The 17,406-nt window shown below is 50.8% G+C and overlaps 1 protein-coding gene across 17 annotated transcripts; it reads left to right on the top strand.

Annotated features, from left to right (window-relative positions):
• Positions 1 to 468: 468 nt before the first annotated feature.
• On the top strand, positions 469 to 17,363 carry SLC25A19 (solute carrier family 25 member 19). Of its 17 annotated transcripts, none has more exons than XM_016930549.4 (9): positions 904 to 1,231; positions 1,863 to 1,936; positions 3,291 to 3,409; positions 3,522 to 3,691; positions 3,865 to 4,020; positions 6,734 to 6,904; positions 11,964 to 12,147; positions 12,817 to 12,947; positions 16,706 to 17,363. In XM_016930549.4, exons 4-9 carry the CDS (start codon positions 3,560 to 3,562, stop codon positions 16,892 to 16,894), a joined length of 963 nt encoding a protein of 320 aa, XP_016786038.1. In that variant the 5' UTR covers positions 904 to 1,231; positions 1,863 to 1,936; positions 3,291 to 3,409; positions 3,522 to 3,559; the 3' UTR covers positions 16,895 to 17,363.
• Positions 17,364 to 17,406: the final 43 nt, after the last annotated feature.

Here is a 17,406-nt window from a genome sequence, read left to right as displayed (position 1 = left end):
TTTACTGGTGAAAACACATGATGGTATTTACTTCAGAATAACGCTGGGCAGCGGGTGCGAGGTAGGTGCAGAAATAGAGGAAACAAGATTGCCCCATGAGTCGCGTAACTGCTGAGGTCGGAGAGCGACTCTACGCGGCTTCATCGGGTTATTCCACTTCTGTGTATCTTGAAATTTTCTACAATAAAAATGTCTTAAAATTGTGCGTCAAAATGATAACACGAATATAAAAATGCAATTAAAACGTCAGGAGGCAATACTGTCGCGCAAAACCGTGACGCTAGTTGTGTGCGGGCGGTAGGATGAGTCATTTCCTCCTTCGTTTCTATATTTTCTGTCTATATACTTTTAATATTACTTTTATAATGAGAAATACTAAAACTCGGGGTGAGGCGGGGGACACTCGTGTTTTTGCCTTCCCCGTCCCCGAGGGGACTGTTCTCATCTATTCTCTCCCCGACGTCCTCCAGCTTTTTGCTAGGCTTCCTGCCATCTTTACCAAGTTGAGATTATCCGGGTTCTGGCATTAACAGAGTTTGAGGAAAGCGGGTCAAGTCTACCGCGCCCTAACCTTGGACCCCGCCTGCAGGCTGACTTTCGAGTCACACGCCAGAGCACGGCGACCCCTAAGGTCGCAGCCCGGCTTCGCAAGCCGCCTCCTTCTAACGCGTCGGTCGAACTCGCGCGCCCGCGAGCAGCCGGACTACATCTCCCAGGAAGCTGTGCGCCGTCCAGCTGTCCTGCCCTTGGTCGCGAAGGACTACATTACCCGGTGATACCTTGCGGGAGGCGGTTGCCAGACCTCAAGCGCACAACCATTGGTCCAGCGTCTGGCGGGGAGCTGCACGGTGATTGGCCCAGGAGCCCGCCAGTTTCGTCCGAGCTCAGTAGAGTTTTGCTGTTAAGACTGCGCGAGGAGCTAGAGAGAGCGGAGCGCGCGGAGCCGGGCCGCACCCGCCGAGCCGTGTGAGTAACCTCTACCTCCGTCCTTCTCGCCGCCCTCTCGGGGACCAGCACCCTCGCTCCTCAGGGTGGTCGGGAGGGAGCACACGCACCCGGGCGCTCACGAGAGGGCGGGGACTGTGTACACACGTGTCACACCAGACCAGAGAAGCATCTCCAGGGACACCGGCGGCCGAGCCCCGCGCACGCCCTTGAGCACCTGAGCTCCAGGGCGTCCCCTCGGACTCAAGGAGAAAAAACACACCCCGAGGCACACGTGGACACCTAGGTACCCACACGGGGACCTCTGCAGATTTGCTCAGCTGAGCCCTTGGGCACATGGGCACCCGAACACCAGGAAGAGCCTGGTATGCTCCGGTCTCCTGACAGCGATCCAGGACACCTGCCACTCGGGCTTGCTCCTCCTTCCTGCCCAGATGGGCGGGAAACTGACGCTGCTCAGTGTGACCTGAGCGGTCCCTGGGTAACCCCTGGAGAGGTTTTGCCTCTCAGTCGCTTGCCGCGTGTTTAAACTTCCTCATGGGCGCCTGGGGAGGAGTTCCAGGGTGGGTGAGAGGAGAAAAGGAATTGATGTCTGGGGTGGAGGCTGCCATCCTGTAGGTAGTATCTCCCCTCCTCCCCCACCCCCACCCCCACTACTACAAGTATTCAAGAACTGGGGTAATTCTGAAGTCTAGTTTTAGGGATATATATATATATTTTTTTTGCCATAACAAATTCAAACAGTATAGAATTATCGACAGGTCTACCTTCCTTTTTCCCTTCCCAGCCCTTCTCCCTGTGATCAATTACCAACTACCTGTTGATATGTGTGGTTACAGACTTCTTTCTATGCTTTGTACAACTCTACAGACCGTATGTAGGTATTACTGTTTTTGTTTTTTGTTTTTACAAAAAAGGAAAAAAGTACATCTCCTGGAAGGGATGCTTGTTAGCTGAGCTCTGGTGGATGAGAGGAGCTAGCCTTGAAAAAGTGAGTAGGGGCTGAGAGTGGGGCTGCATTTCAGACGTAGGGAACTGGAGGAGTAGAGGCAAGGCAATTGATAGGAGTGTTCCCCGAGTTTTCCAGGAACTGGGCAGAAGCAGTCAGACCACTCTGGTTAAATGAGGGAAGGGGAAGAGTGGTCCAGAGTGAGGCTGAAAAGGTCAGTAGGTCTGAGTCAGGGGAGCCCAGGAGCGTCATTTTCTTTTTTGTTTTGTTTTGTTTTTTTGTTTTTGAGACGGAGTCTCACTCTGTAGCCCAGGCTGGAGTGCAATGGCGTGATTTCGGCTCACTGCAACCTCCGCCTCCCAGGCTCACGTGATTCTCCCTCCTCAGCCTCCCAAGTAACTGGGATTACAGGCGCCCACCACGACACCCAGATAATTTTTGTATTTTTATTAGAGACGGGGTTTCACCATGTTGGCCAGACTGGTCTTGAACTCCTGACCTCAGGCGATCCACCCGCCTCGGCCTCCCAAAGTGCTGGGATTACAGGCGTGAGCCACCGCGCCTGGCCAGGAGCATCATTTGCTAGCGTAGCATGGCCCCACTGTGCCGGGGTGGTCTGAGGTGTGTGCAGGAGGGGAAAGGGAAAGGTGAAGGGGCTCAGGGCCTCAGGGCTCTTCCTTTGGACAGTGGGGGATTGTTAAAGAATCCCAATCCCTGTTCTCTAGCCCTGCACGTCCTTCAGTCCCTCAGCGTTACACTTGAGTGGGCTCACTCAGTGAGCAGGAGTTTGCTATAAAGTTGCCAGATGTCTTGGAAAACCAGTTGATCTCTGGGACCAACAATTGCCTATCGAGCCTGTTCATTTGATTCTCAAATATTATTAAGCACTTACCATGATGGGCTCTATTCCAGGAACCGGAAATTTACGAGTGAACAAATGAGACCAAGGTCGTGTTTCCACGGGCTTACATTCTAGTCAGGGAGAGAGACAAGAAACAAATGTACTGTATAAATAACCCATGGCGTGCCGGGCGCTGTGGCTCATGCATGTAATCTCAGCAATTCAGGAGGCTGAGGCAGGAGAATCACTTGAGGCCAGGAGTTCGAGACCAGCCAGGGCAACATTGAGACCTTATCTCTACAAAAATAAAAAACTTAGCCAGGCCTGCACCTGTTATGTGCCAGCTAATTGGGAGGCTGAGGCAAGAGAATCACTTGAGCCCAGGAGTTCAAGGCTATGGTGAGTTATGATGGCACCACTGCATTCCAGCCTGGGCAACAGAGTGAGACCCTGTCTCTAAAAAAGTAAACAAATATGCCATAGTAATAAGTACTGTAAAGAGGTATAAAACAAGTGCTATTTTATTTTATTTTTAAATTTTTGTATTTTTTGTAGAGTTGGGGTTTTGCAGTGTTGCCTAGGCTGGTCTTGAACTCCTGAGCTCAAGCAATCCACCCACCTCGGCCTCCGAAAGTGCTGGGATACAGGCATGAACCGCTGCGCCCAGTCCAAAAGTGAGTGCTATTTTAGACAGTCTAGTCAGGGAGGGCTGCTCTGAGGAGGTGATATTTGAGCAGAGACCATAAGAAACTTGCCTGGTGTTTATTCCGTATCTCTTGCATTTAGCTTGATACTGATGGACATTGTGTGGGCCAGAGGCAGGGATGGTTGGCTATGACCCCAAACCAGATGGCAGGAATAACACCAAGTTCCAGGTGGCAGTGGCTGGGTCTGTGTCTGGACTTGTCACTCGGGCGCTGATCAGTCCCTTCGACGTCATCAAGATCCGTTTCCAGGTACTCTTCCCCTTTTTCCATGCAATGGACTGGAGGACAAGTTCAGTCTTTCTTGCAAAAGCAGTTCCTAAAACTTGGAATTCTATCCAGATGAAGGGCTTGCCTTTTCTGAAAGTTCCCCTTCACATTCCAGCCCACCCCACTGTCCTGACCTTTTTTATTTTGATTCCTAGCTTCAGCATGAGCGCCTGTCTCGCAGTGACCCCAACGCAAAGTACCATGGCATCCTCCAGGCCTCTAGGCAGATTCTGCAGGAGGAGGGGCCGACAGCTTTCTGGAAAGGACATGTCCCAGCTCAGATTCTCTCCATAGGCTATGGAGCTGTCCAAGTAGGTGGCAGGGGACCTGGCCAGACCTCTGGGGTCACGTTGCTCAATGGAGGAGCAGAGGGAGGGTGAGGCAAGCAGGAATACCGCGCAGGGCAGGACGGAAGAGGCAGGCCCCACGCTTCCCACCTGCCTCACCCGGGAGCCTTCCTGACCAGCAGTACCGTAGGCATTGCCCTCCGCCATGTCCCCGCGTCTATCCTGTGTGACTTAGGTGTTGCATCTTGGAGGCCGATTTGATGTCATGCCTTCTGTGAGGCTTGGCGAAGGACAGCACTAATGCATTTCAGTTTTTGAAATACCACCTTCACATATGTGGTTCATCTGAACTTCACCGCACCGTCACGAGGAGGGCAGGGTAGGTGTCACGTGGATCTCAGGGAGGAGAAGTCAGCTGTCCGAGGCCACACAGCCTGCACATGGCGGGGCTAGGGTTAGAACTCACGCTTCGTTCAGTGGAGCACTAGTATAGTCATAGTGCACAGCATGTGATTTTATGCAGTAGATGTGTTTAAGAACCAGCCCTGTACAGTGCAAACCATGGGCCACGCCCCTGTTGGAAGCACTTCACATACACTCTGTCACAGCAGTCCTTAAGGTAGGGGCTGTTGTCCCTCCCATGTCATGCATGAGAAGACTGAGGTGGACAGAGCTTACATAATTAACCCAACCAAAGTCACTGGCTAGAAAATGGCAGAGCCACGACCCCCACCTAGGCAGCTAGTGCCAGAGATGTCCCTTCCTACTCTTCCTGTGACATCACAGTGACCGCCCAAGTCAGGTGCTTACTGGCTGGGCATGCCCTGCGATCCTGTCTCTGCACTTGTCTGCAAACAGATATTGCAGCATGACGAATAAATACAGCAACAGGATAGTCTCAAGAAGCCAGGCGTGGGCCGGACTCAGTGGCTCACACCTGTAATCCCAGCATCTGAGCCCGGGAGGCAGAGGCTGCAGTGAGCCACGATCATGCCACTGCACTTCAGCCTGGGCAACACAGCCAGACCCTGTCTCAAAAAAAGAAAAGAAGCCAGGCCATCTTCAGTTGGCTGAAGGAAGATCTGAGCATAGCCCTGGTATAGTGGCTCACACCTGTAATCCCATCACTTTGGGAGGCTGAGGTGGGAGGATGGCTTGAGCTCAGGAGTTTGAGACCAGCCTGGGCAACATTAGGGAGACCTCCTCTCTACTAAAAATAAAAAATAAATTAGCCAGATATGGTGGTACACACCTGTCGTCCCAGCTATTCCAGAGGCAGGAGAATAATTTGAGCTAGAGAAGTCAAGGCTGCTGTGAACTGTGATCGAGCCACTGCACTCCAGCCTGGGCAACTGAGCGCGACCTTGCCTCAAAAAGCAAAACAGGGCCAAGCTCGGTGGCTCATGTGTGTAATCTCAGCCCTTTGGGAGCCCAAGGCGGGCAGATTGCTTGAGCTCAGGAGTTTGAGACCAGCCTTGGCAACATAGTGAAACCCTGGTTCTACAAAAAATACCAAAATTAGCTGGACATGGTGGCATACGCCTGTAATCCCAGCTACTTGAGGGGCTGAGGTGGGAGGATCACTGGAGCCCAGGAGGTTGAGGCTGCAGTGAGCCGTGTTTGTGCCACTGTACTCCAGCCTGGGTGACAGAGAGACACTCTTGTCTCTAAAAACAAAACAAAAAAAAACAAAAAAAGAAAGATCTGAATGTAAGGGGGTCACCCTGTGGAACATGCTCCCAAAAGAATCTGCCCCAGAAAAGAATGATTCTCCAACAGTGCCGCCACCAGGTGCCGCCGCCAGCTGCACTGAAGGGGTCCCTGCAGGAATCAGAGCATGGCCGTCTTCCCCAGTTCTCAGAAAACTAAGTTAGCCAGTGACATTTTCTGATATACATTGTTCTCATGTATCTTTTCTATTTTTTCTTGAGACAGAGTCTCACTCTGTTGGCCAGGCTGGAGTGCAGTGGCGCAATCTCAGCTCACTGCAACCTCCGCCTCCTGGGTTCAGGCGATTCTTCTGCCTCAGCCTCCCAAGTAGCTGGGGTTACAGGCTCATGCCATCATGCCTGGCTAATTTTTGTATTTTTAGTAGAGACAGGGTTCCACCATATTGGCCAGGCTGGTCTCCAACTCCTGACCTCATGATCTGCCCACCTCGGCCTTCCAAAGTGCTGGGATTACAGGCGTGGGCCACTGCACCCAGTCTTTTTTTTGAGACCGAGTCTTGCTCTGTCGCCCGGGCTGGAGAGCGCAGTGGCATGATCTTGGCTCAGTGCAGCTCTGCCTCCCGGGTTCAAGTGATTCTCCTGCCTCAGCCTCCCGAGTACCTGGGACTACAGGTGCCCACCACCATGCCTGACTAATTTTTGTATTTTTAGTAAAGACAGGGTTTCACTATGTTGACCTGGCTGGTCTCGAACTTGTGACCTTGTGATCTGCCCACCTTGGCCCCCCAGAGTGCTGGGATTACAGGCGTGAGCCACTGCACCTGGCCCCCATATATCTTCTTAACCCTTTGAGTGTCTGACTCTACTCAAGTATCAAATGGCATCTGAGTTTTGCATAGAATGTTATATTTATCATATGCTGTCACTGCTCAAGAAGAACATTTCCTGACCTTTTCCTCGCCCCTCCACCTGGGCCCCAGCCGGGTCACGGGTGATGTATTTGGGGAGTATTTGGTCCTCACCCTCATCCTTTGGGCTGTCAGTGACTTCTTCACTTACTATTGCAGTTCTTGTCATTTGAAATGCTGACGGAGCTGGTCCACAGAGGCAGCGTGTACGACGCCCAGGAATTCTCAGTGCACTTTGTATGTGGTGGCCTGGCTGCCTGTATGGCCACCCTCACTGTGCACCCCGTGGATGTTCTGCGCACCCGCTTTGCAGCTCAGGGTGAGCCCAAGGTGAGTGGCCAGGGGCCAGACCGGGGAAGCTCAAATAAGGAAGGTGTTGTCACAGGGGTAGCATTCTTTATTTTTTATTTATTTATTTTTGTTTTGTTCTGTTTTGTTTTGTTTGAGACAGAATCTCGCTCTGTCATGCAGGCTGGAGTGCAGTGGTGCGATCTTGGCTTACTGCAAGCTCCACCTCCCGAGTTCAAGCGATTCTCCTGCCTCAGCCTCCCGAGTAGCTGGGATTACAGGCACCCGCCACCACGCCTGGCTAATTTTTTTTGTATTTTTAGTAGAGACGGGGTTTCACCATGTTAGCCAGGATGGTCTCGATCTCCTGACCTCACGAACCGCCCGCCTCGGCCTCCCAAAGTGCTAGGATTACAGGCATGAGCCACTGCGCCCAGCCTATTTTTTATTTATTTATTTATTTATTTTGAGACGGAGTCTCGCTCTGTTGCCAGGCTGGAGTGCAGTGGTGCGATCTATTTTTTTCTTTTATTTGATAAGCATGTTTTTTTTAAATATATGATTTTTATTTTTATTTATTTATTTATTTATTTTTAGACAGAGTCTCACTCTGTCGCCCAGGCTGGAGTGCAGTGGCACAGTCTCGGCTACTGCAAGCTCCGCCTCCTGGGTTCACGCCATTCTCCCTCCTCAGCCTCCCGAGTAGCTGGGACTACAGGTGCCCGCCACCACGCCCAGCTAATTTTTTGTATTTTTAGTAGAGACGGGGTTTCACCAGTCACAGGATGGTCTCGATCTCCTGACCTCGTGATCCACCTGCCTCGGCCTCCCAAAGTACTGGGATTACAGGCGTGAGCCACCGTGCCCTACCTATTTTTATTTTTATTTTTTTCAAGAGACGGAGTCTCGCTCTTATTGCCCAGGCTGGAATGCAATGGCCAGATCTCCGCTCACTGCAACCTCTGCCTCCTGATTTCAAGCAGTTCTCCTGCCTCTGCCTCCCAGTAGCTGGGATTACAGGCACCTGCCATCATGCCCAGCTATTTTTTGTACTTTTAGTAGAGACAGAGTTTCGCCATGTTAGCAGGCTGGTCTTGAACTCCTGACCTCAGGTGATCCACCCTCCTCGGCCTCCCAAAGTGCTAGGATTACAGGCGTGAGCCACCGCACCTGGCCTATATATATATTTTTTGAGACAGTGTCTTGTTTTGTTGCCTAGGCTGCAGTGCAGTGGCATGATCACTGCTCACTGAAGCCTCAACCTCCTGGGATCAAGTGATCCTTCTGCCTCAGCCTCCCCGGTAGCTGAGACTACACCTGGCTGAGTTTTGTATTTTTTTAGAGACGGGGTTTCGTCATGTTGCCCAGTCTGGTCTCGAACTCTTGAGCTCAAGCCATCTGCCCGCCTCGGCCTCCCAAAATGCTGGGATTACAGGCATGAGCCACCGCACTCGGCAGAGGTTGAGTTCTTGTCCTTGCAGAAAGCAAAGCTGGGAGAGGTTCGGGTTTTCAGTTTGTCTGGCAGTCAGTTTGTAAAACCCATGACTGTGGGCAGCACTGTGCGGGGTGCTCTATGTCCCTGCCTCAAAGGAGCTCACAGCCTCCCTGGAAGACAGAACCTACTGCTATGAAACAGAACAAATAATTACCCAGCAGTGGGCTGGATCAAGGACTGCCCACTCGAGAATTTATTGCTGGATTATTATGAGAGCGTCTTTGTTTTTTTGTTTGTTTGGTCGGTTGGTTTTTTGAGACAGTCTCACTTTGTTGCTCAGGCTGGAGTGCAGTGGCGCAATCTCAGCTCACTGTAACCTCTGCCTCCTGGGTTCAAGCGATTCTCCTGTCTCAGCCTCCTGAGTAGCTGGGATTACAGGCACGTGATGCCATGTCCGGCTAATTTTTATATTTTTCGTAGAGACAGGGTTTCACCATGTCGGCCAGGCTGGTCTCAAACTCTTGACTTCAGGTGATCCCCTGGCCTCGGTCTCCCAAAGTGCTGGGATTCCAGGCATGAGCCACCACGCCCGGCCAATTGCGAGTGTCTTTGGTTTCCACAAAGAATGGGCTGGTGGAAATGGGATAGACTCGAGGAAGAATTTACTGAGTGAAAACAAGGGATTAAATCCTGAAATAGACCTCCCCACCATGAGCTCTGTTTCCTGGACATATTTAAGAGTAGCATCATATGTGTGTGTGTCTGTGTGTTCTCAACCAAGAAAGAATAATTTTATTGTTATTATTTATATATATTTTTTGAGACAGGGTCTTGATCTGTCACCCAGGTTGGAGTACAATGGCTGCAATAGCTTGCTGCAGCTTCGAACTCCTGGGCTCAAGCAATCTTCCTGCCTCAACCTCTCAAGTAGCTAAGACCACGGGTGTGTGCCACCACACCTGACTAATTTTTTATTTTTTTATTTTTTGTAGGGGCAGGGTCTCATTATGTTGCTCAGGCTCAGGCTGGTCTTGAACTCCTGGTTTTTTTTTTTTTTTTTTTGGTTGTTGTTTGTTTGTTTTTGAGACGGAGTATGGCTCTGTCGCCCAGTCTGGAGGCACAATCTCAGCTCACTGTGACCGCCTCCCAGATTCAAGTGATTCTCATGCCTCAGCCTCCCAAGCAGCTGGGACTACAGGTCCGCTACCATGCCCAGCTAATTTTTTTTTTCAGATGAAGTCTCACTCTGTCGCTGAGGCTGCAAGCTCCACCCCCGGTTTTAAGTGATTCTCCCGCCTCAGCCTCCCAAGTAGTTGGGATTACAGGCGCCCACCACCGCACCTGGCTAATTTTTGTATTTTTAGTAGAGACGGGGTTTTGCCATGTTGGCCAGGCTGGTCTTGAACTCCTGACCTTGTGATCCACCCATCTCTGCCTCCCAAAGTGCTGAGATTACAGGCGTGAGCCACCGTGCCTGGCCATGCCCGGCTAATTTTTATATTTTTAGTAGAGATGGGTTTTTGACATGTTGGCCAGGCTGGTCTGGAACTGCTGGCCTCAAGTGATCCGCCCACCTGAGCCTCCCAAAGTGCTGGGATTACAGGCATGAGTCACCATGCCTGGGCTTTTTTTCTTTATTTTTAAGGCAGAGTCTCACTCTGTCATCCAGGCTGAAGTATAGGGGTATGATTACAGCTCACTGCAGCCTCCACCTCCTGGGGTCAAGCAATCCTCCCACCTCAGCCTCCCAAGTAGCTGGGACTATAGGCACTTGGTACCACACCTGGCTAATTTTTGTGTTTTTTGTAGAGATGGAGTTTCACCATGTTGCCCAGGCTGTTCTCGAACTCCTAGGCTCAAGAGATCCTCCTGCCTTGGCTTCCCAAAGTACTGCGATTACAAGGCTGAGCCACCAGACCTGGCTTAGAAACAATAATTTTTCCACTGTCTCAACTCTGCTTTAGGATACTGTTAGTGGGAAAGGAAGGATACTTTGTTTAAGAGTTTGATGTGGGCAACGTGGCTCTCTACAAAATACAAAAAAATTAGCCAGGCATGGTGGTGTGCACCTGTAGTCCCAGCTGCTTGGAAGATTGAGTTGAGAGGATTGCTTGAGCCTGGGGAGTGAGCCATGATTGCACCATTGCACTCCAGCCCAGGCAACAAAGTGAGATATCCTGTCTCAAAAAAAACAAAGAATTGGGCTGGGCGTGATGGCTCTCGCCTGTAATCCCAGCACTTTGGGAGGCCAAGGCGGGCGGATCACAAGGTCAGGAGATCGAGATCATCCTGGCCAACATGATGAAACCCCGTCTCTACTAAAAATACAAAAATTAGTTGGGCGTGGTGTCAGGTGCCTATAATCACAGCTACTCGGGGGGCTGAGGCAGGACAATCGCTTGAACCTGGGAGGTGGGGGCTGCAGTGAGCCAAGATTGTGCCTAGGCAACTCCAGCCTAGGCAACATAGCAAGACTTCGTCTCAAAAAAAAAAAAAAAAGATAATAGCATATTACCTCTAGCTTCAACTATTGACATGTTGGATTTTAGATTCTAGAATGATCAGAGAATATCTGGTCATGAAAGTGAGGGGAAGAGACCTGGTTAAAACCTACAAGACTCTCCACCTGCCTTAAGACTAGTCACAACCATATTATAAACCTGATCTTGAACGATAAAAAATTTTACAACATATAAGATGTATCAAGGTTACAAAGACAGTTCTTCATGAATTATAATTTTAAAAAATACCCAGCCGCTCCCTGATTCCGATCCCCAGAGGCAACTACTTTTACTACTTACAGTTGTTTCTTTGATTATTTCCTTCCATAATTCTAAGTAACATGCTTGGCCGGGTGCAGTGGCTCATGCCTGTAATCCCAGCACTTTGGGAGGCCAAGGAGGAAGGATCACTTGAGGTTAGGAGTTCGAGACCAGTTTGGGCAACATAGCAAGACCTCCTCTCTACTTTATTTTTATTATTTATTTATTTATTTATTTATTTATTTATTTTTGTTTTTGAGACAGAGTCTCCGCCTGTCACCCAGGTTGGAGTGCCGTGGTACAATCTCAGCTCACTGCAACCTCCGCCTCCCAGGTTCAAGCAATTCTTGTGCCTCAGCCTCCCAAGAAGCTGGGATTACAGGCATGAGCCACCACCCCCAGCTAATTTTTGTATTTTTAGTAGAGATGGGCTTTCGCCATGTTGGCCAGGCTGGTCTCAAACTCCTGGCCTCAAGTGATCTGCCTGCCTCAGCCTCCCCAAAGTGCTGGGATTACAGGCGTGAGCCACCGCGCCCGGCCTCACCTTCCTGTTTTAACAGCTGCACTATGCTCTCGTGAGCTGGTGTCCCATAATTCACGTAACCAGCACCCACAGATGGACATCGCGTCTTTAGCTCTTCCCCAGGACGCTGCAGTGACTCCTGGACACATACTTTTGTGCACACCTGTGGATATAACAGTGGTATACATGTGTAGAAGGGGAAGTTTCTGGAAAATGCCATCCTTCGAATCTCTGTCCAGCATTTCCCTTGACTGTCTTCCTGGCAGGAGGAGTTTCGCTCCTGGTAGCTGGTATTTTAGGCGAGGGGACAGAGCTATGATGGGCTGTTCCAGGGCTAAAACCACTTCACTGAGCTCATTCAAAGTGCGTGTGTGTGTCCAGGTCTATAATACGCTGCGCCACGCCGTGGGGACTATGTATAGGAGCGAAGGCCCCCAGGTTTTCTACAAAGGCTTGGCCCCCACCTTGATCGCCATCTTCCCCTACGCCGGGCTGCAGTTCTCTTGCTACAGCTCCTTGAAGCACCTGTACAAGTGGGCCATACCAGCCGAAGGAAAGAAAAATGGTGAGGCAGCCCTCACACAAGAGGGAACCCTCCCACCCCAGCCGCCAGAACGCCCCCTTCCAAATCACAAAGGAGCTAAAGTTCTCCTGTCCGAATCAAAGACCGCGGGTCTCTGTACCTGGCTCTGTAATGTGGCAAACAAAACAACTGCAGCTGCTTGGAGAGGACTTGATTTCTTCCAGCTTCTGCCACACCCATCACTGGCATTACTGAAATTTACTTCCAGTGATTGGTCATGGTTTTCATTTTTGTCAGAAGTCCAAATTGCAAATTGCTTGTTTTTTGGTTGAGGTTCTTCAGTTGCTTTTTCCAGGCAGGGGGAGTGGGAGATGGGGGCAGGGGGAGGCTGGGGAGGGGTGGGGCATCCTGGTCCCTCTCCAGCCCTGAACTGAGTCATGCTGCAGAGCCTGAGGCCCATGTTGCCTCCAGCTGGGGGACTGCGGCCTCCAACCCTTCCAGCCCGGATCACTCCACCAGAAGTGGCCGTGTCTGGCTCTTCTCCCCCTAGATTACATTCCTTTTTGGAATGGGAGGACCAGTGGAGGTCAGATAGAAGTGCACTTGTGCGGTTTGGTTTGTGGTGGAGGATTAGCCCTGACGCCTTTTAAGTTGTCACCCATAGACTGCATTTCTCTCATCCATTCTCCCAATCCCACTTCTCTGGTTCAGAGAACCTCCAAAACCTGCTTTGTGGCAGTGGAGCTGGTGTCATCAGCAAGACCCTGACATATCCGCTGGACCTCTTCAAGAAGCGGCTACAGGTTGGAGGGTTTGAGCACGCCAGAGCTGCCTTTGGCCAGGTGAGCCGTTCACTCCCAGGCAGACAGCTCTGACCCTTGCCATCACTGGGCACATGAGGGAACCAGTAGTCACCTCCTACCCATTGGGCAACATCACCCCTGGCCATGGCCCCTTCACCTGCGTCCATCCCTTGAGATCCCTAAGCATGTGGGAAAGCTGCATGCAAGCCCTGGGTCCTGAGCACTGTGGAAGGATCTGGGCCAAGGACATACAGTGTCTGCTCTTTTTTTTTTTCTTTAAAATAGAGGCAGGGTCTCACTCTGTTTCCCAGGCTGGTCTTGAACCCTCCTGACTCCACCTCCCAAAGTGCTGGGATTACAGGTGTGAGCCACTGCACCTAGCACAATTTCTGCTCTTAAAACATATCCTGGCCGGGCGTGGTGGCTCACACCTGTAATCCCAGCACTTTGGGAGGCCAAGGCGGGTGGATCACGAGGTCAGGAGATCGAGACCATCCTGGATAACACGGTGAAAGCCCATCTCTACTAAAAAAAAAAAAAATACAAAAAAATTAGCCGGGCGTGGTGGTGGGCACGTGTAGTCCCAGCTACTCGGGAGGCTGAGGCAGGAGAATGGTGTGAACCCGGGAGGTGGAGTTTGCAGTGAGCTGAGATTGCGCCACTGCACTCCAGCCTGGGCAACAGAGCAAGACTCCATCTCAAAAAAAAATATGTCCAGAGGCTGGGCGTGGACGTGGTGGCTCATGCCTGTAATCCCAACATTTTGGGAGGCCGAGATGAGTGGATCACCTGAGGTCAGGAGTTCCAGACCAGCCTGATGAACATGGTGAAACCCCGTTTCTACTAAAAATATAAAAATTAGCTGGGTATGGTGGTGGGCACCTGTAGTCCCAGCTACTCGGGAGGCTGAAACAGGAGAATCGCTTGAACGTGAGAGGTGGATGTTACAGGGAGCCACGATTGCACCACTGCACTCCAGCCTGGGCAACAGAGCAAGGAAGGTCCCCAAATATTAAAGCACACAGAAAAGGGGTTTTGCTGTAGCTGTTCTGGAATTGGGTGTATTTGAGCAACTAGGTTATATATATATGTATTTTTTTGTTTTTGTTTTTGTTTTGAAACGGAGTTTTGCTCTTGTTGCCCAGCCTGGAGTGCAATGGCACGATCTCGGCTCACTGCAACCTCTGCCTCCTGGGTTCAAGCAATTCTCCTGCCTCAGCCTCCCAAGTAGCTGGGATTACAGGCGCGTGCCACCACGCCCAGCTAATTTTTTGTATTTTTAGTAGAGACGGGGTTTCACCATGTTGGCCAGGCTGGTCTCGAACTCCTGACCTCAGGTGATCCACCTGCCTCAGCCTCCCAAAGTGCTGGGATGACAGGCATGAGCCACTGTGCCCAGCCATATATATATATATATATATATATATATATATATTTTTTTTTTTTTTTTTTTTTTTTTTTTTTTTTTTGAGACGGAGTCTCGCTCTTTTGCCCAGGCTGGAGTGCAGTGGCGTGATCTCGGCTCACTGCAGCCTGCGCCTCCCTGGTTCAAGCAATTCTCCTGCCTTAGCCTCCAAGCAGCTGGGATTACAGGCGCCCGCCACCATGTCCTAATTTTTGTATTTTTAGAAGAGACGGGGTTTCACCATATGAGACAGGGTTTCACCACATTGGCCAAGGTGGTCTTGAACTCCTGACCTCAGTTGATCCGTCCGCCTCAGCCTCTCAAAGTGTTGGGATTACAGGCATGAGCCGCCACACCCGGGCCTAAGTTGTATTTTATGTGCACTAGGAGAGTTGGCCATTAAGAGAAGCCCCGTGCTAAGTCATGTTGTAGTCTTAGTAGTCACTCCTCAGTTGCTCAGATTTTTACATACTCCCTTTCTTTTGGTCAGTGGGTAGGGTTAGGGGTAGGCTAAGGATGGGCAATTCCAGGCCTTTCCCCTCTGTATCCTGGGAACCTGAGATGCGGAGGTGTGAAAAAATATGCCTGACAATGTCAGAGGAGAGGGATGGCATGGAATGGGAGGCAAGGTAGGGAGAGAGCATTCCTTCCTTGGGGGAAGAGAAAGAGCTGGGTTTATAGTTATAATGCATTTTCTTTGTAGGAAACTTTAGAAAATTTAAGATAGACGAAAGAAAGACCAAGCCAGCTGCAGTGGATCACGCCTGTGATCCCAGCACTTTGGGAGGCCAAAATGGGAAAATCAGTTGAGGCCAGGAGCTTGAAACCAGCCTGGTCAACATAGCAAGACCCCGTCTCTACAAAATAAAAATTAAAAAATTAGCCGGGCATGGTGGTGTGTGCCTGTAGTTCCAGCTACTAGAGAGGCTGAGGCAGGAGAATTGCTTGAGCCCAGGAGTTCAAGGCTGCAGTGAGCTATGATCACACCACTGCACACCATCTTGGGCGACAGAGTGAGACTCTGTCTCAAAAAAAAAAAAAAAAAAAAAAAAGACCAAAATCCCTTGTAATTTCACTACCACAGATAACCACATGGAACCTTTCAGTGTAGTTTTATTTCTTTTCATAAATACACATGTACATTTTAACAAAAATAGGGATACACTGTATACAAGGTTTGTAACCTCCCTTTTCCACTTACCAACTTGTCCTGAAGGGAGAGTTTGTTTTCTTTTCTTTCTTTCTTTTTTTAAATGGGATATTGCTCTGTTGCCTGGGCTGGTCTCGAACTCCTGGGCTCAAGCGATCCTCCCCTCTCAGCCTCCCAAGTAGCTGGGACTGCAGGCATGCACCACTGCACCCAGCATGAAGGGACAGTTTGAATTTGGACACGGAGCGATGGTGAGAGCCCAGGATGGCAGAGGGAGGCCTTACTGCTAACAAAGACTAGTGTAATCCAGTTTGGCCGGAGGTGGGAAGGGCACATGGGAGGACCAGTGGAGGTCAGATCAGGGAGGGAAATCAAGGCCAAATGGTGCAGTGCCTTGAACGGCAGATCTTGGGGTTTGGACTTGATTTCTCATGATGTCGTCACTAGGAGTTACTGCAGCTTTTGGAGGGAAGCCAGGCTTGAGGAGGGTTGTGCCTGGGGATGAATGTCTGGCAGCAGTGTGTGAGGTCAGCTGGAGAGGGTGAGGCTGGAGGCAGGGAGGCCCGGCTGAGAGCTACTGAGGGCCAGGTTCAGATCTGCTGCCCAAGGGGGATCAGGTGGGATGGGATGAAGGGTCAGAGATGCCTCTGGGAAGAGGTTCTGGAGCCATTGCTGGATCCTTTGGAGCCACAGGCAGCCGTTCTTCCTGGGCAGGAAGGAGCGCTGTCCAGCTGCTGATTTCTAGGCCTGTCATCTGTTCAGTCTTAACCCAATTACAGTAGAAAGAATGAAATTAATTTATTTGCTATTTTGAGCTGGGCATGGTTGTCCATGCCTGTAATCCCAGCACACTGGGAGGCTGAAGCAGGTGGATCACCTGAGGTCAGGAGTTCAAGACCAGCCTGGCCAACATGGCGAAACTGCATCTCTACTAAAAATACAAAAAATTAGCCAGGCGTGGTGTTGTGTGCCTGTAATCCCAGCTACTCAGGAGGCTGAGGCAGGAGAATCACTTGAACCTGGGAGGCAGAGGCTGCAGTGAGCCAAGATTGTGCCACTGCATTCCAGCCTGGGCAACAGAGTGAGACTCTGCCCCTCAACGAAAAAATAAAATAAAATAATTTGCTATTTTGCATTCATTTCTTTGTCCAGCAAGTACTTCTTAAGATCTGTGATGTGCCAGGGGCTGTGCTGATGGGAGCAGAGCGGGCATCCATATTTTCATCCCTTTCCTCTCCCCAGGTACGGAAATACAAGGGCCTCATGGACTGTGCCAAGCAGGTGCTGCAAAAGGAAGGCGCCCTGGGCTTCTTCAAGGGCCTGTCCCCCAGCTTGCTGAAGGCTGCCCTCTCCACAGGCTTCATGTTCTTCTCGTATGAATTCTTCTGTAATGTCTTCCACTGCATGAACAGGACAGCCAGCCAGCGCTGAGCGCAGGAAGGACCCCAGGTCTTCCCTGGAGGCAGCCTCCTGAAGGAAGGAAGATTCAGTCTCCACTGAGAGGTGCCGTCTGGCCCTTCCCTGCAGGCCAGCTGCCCCAAGCGGGGTGGCAGCCTTGAACCCACCCAGCTGGGACACCACCAGAAGGTCCAGGGCTCTCCCCATGAGAGAATCAGAGGGAATGCAGGACGTGGTCTATGGTGAGCCAACACAGTGAGAAGGAGCAGGAAGTTGCTGTTTCTCCTCTGACCAGCCCACACTCCAAAGGAAGCAGACGCCATCCTACACCTATCAGCCCTGCCTGCCAGGAGAACAGAACACACTCCTGGTCTGGATGGGGCTGCTGCTTGAGTGCAGAGGGCTGCGGTAGGCCCTTTGCAGGAGTCAGGTCCCTACACTTGGCCTGTTTTTCCCAACCTATTTAATAGACATTAAAGCTAAACGCACATTCCTTATCTTACTCCATCTCCCCTGGCACATCTGCCTACTCACAAAGTATGAGG

The sequence above is a fragment of the Pan troglodytes genome, chromosome 19 (genome assembly GCF_028858775.2).
Source record: "Pan troglodytes isolate AG18354 chromosome 19, NHGRI_mPanTro3-v2.0_pri, whole genome shotgun sequence".
NCBI classification, from domain to species: Eukaryota; Metazoa; Chordata; class Mammalia; order Primates; family Hominidae; genus Pan; species Pan troglodytes.
This window is presented reverse-complemented; position numbering and strand designations above follow the sequence as displayed.

Bases quoted from the DNA above. Each gene is read 5' to 3' on its own strand.
- SLC25A19 (XM_009433230.5), top strand. From the start codon at position 3,560: ATGGTTGGCTATGACCCCAAACCAGATGGCAGGAATAACACCAAGTTC. The intron at 3,692-3,864 runs GTACTCTTCCCC...TTTGATTCCTAG, and splicing joins TCATCAAGATCCGTTTCCAG to CTTCAGCATGAGCGCCTGTC. The intron at 12,948-16,705 runs GTGAGCCGTTCA...TCCTCTCCCCAG, and splicing joins CCAGAGCTGCCTTTGGCCAG to GTACGGAAATACAAGGGCCT.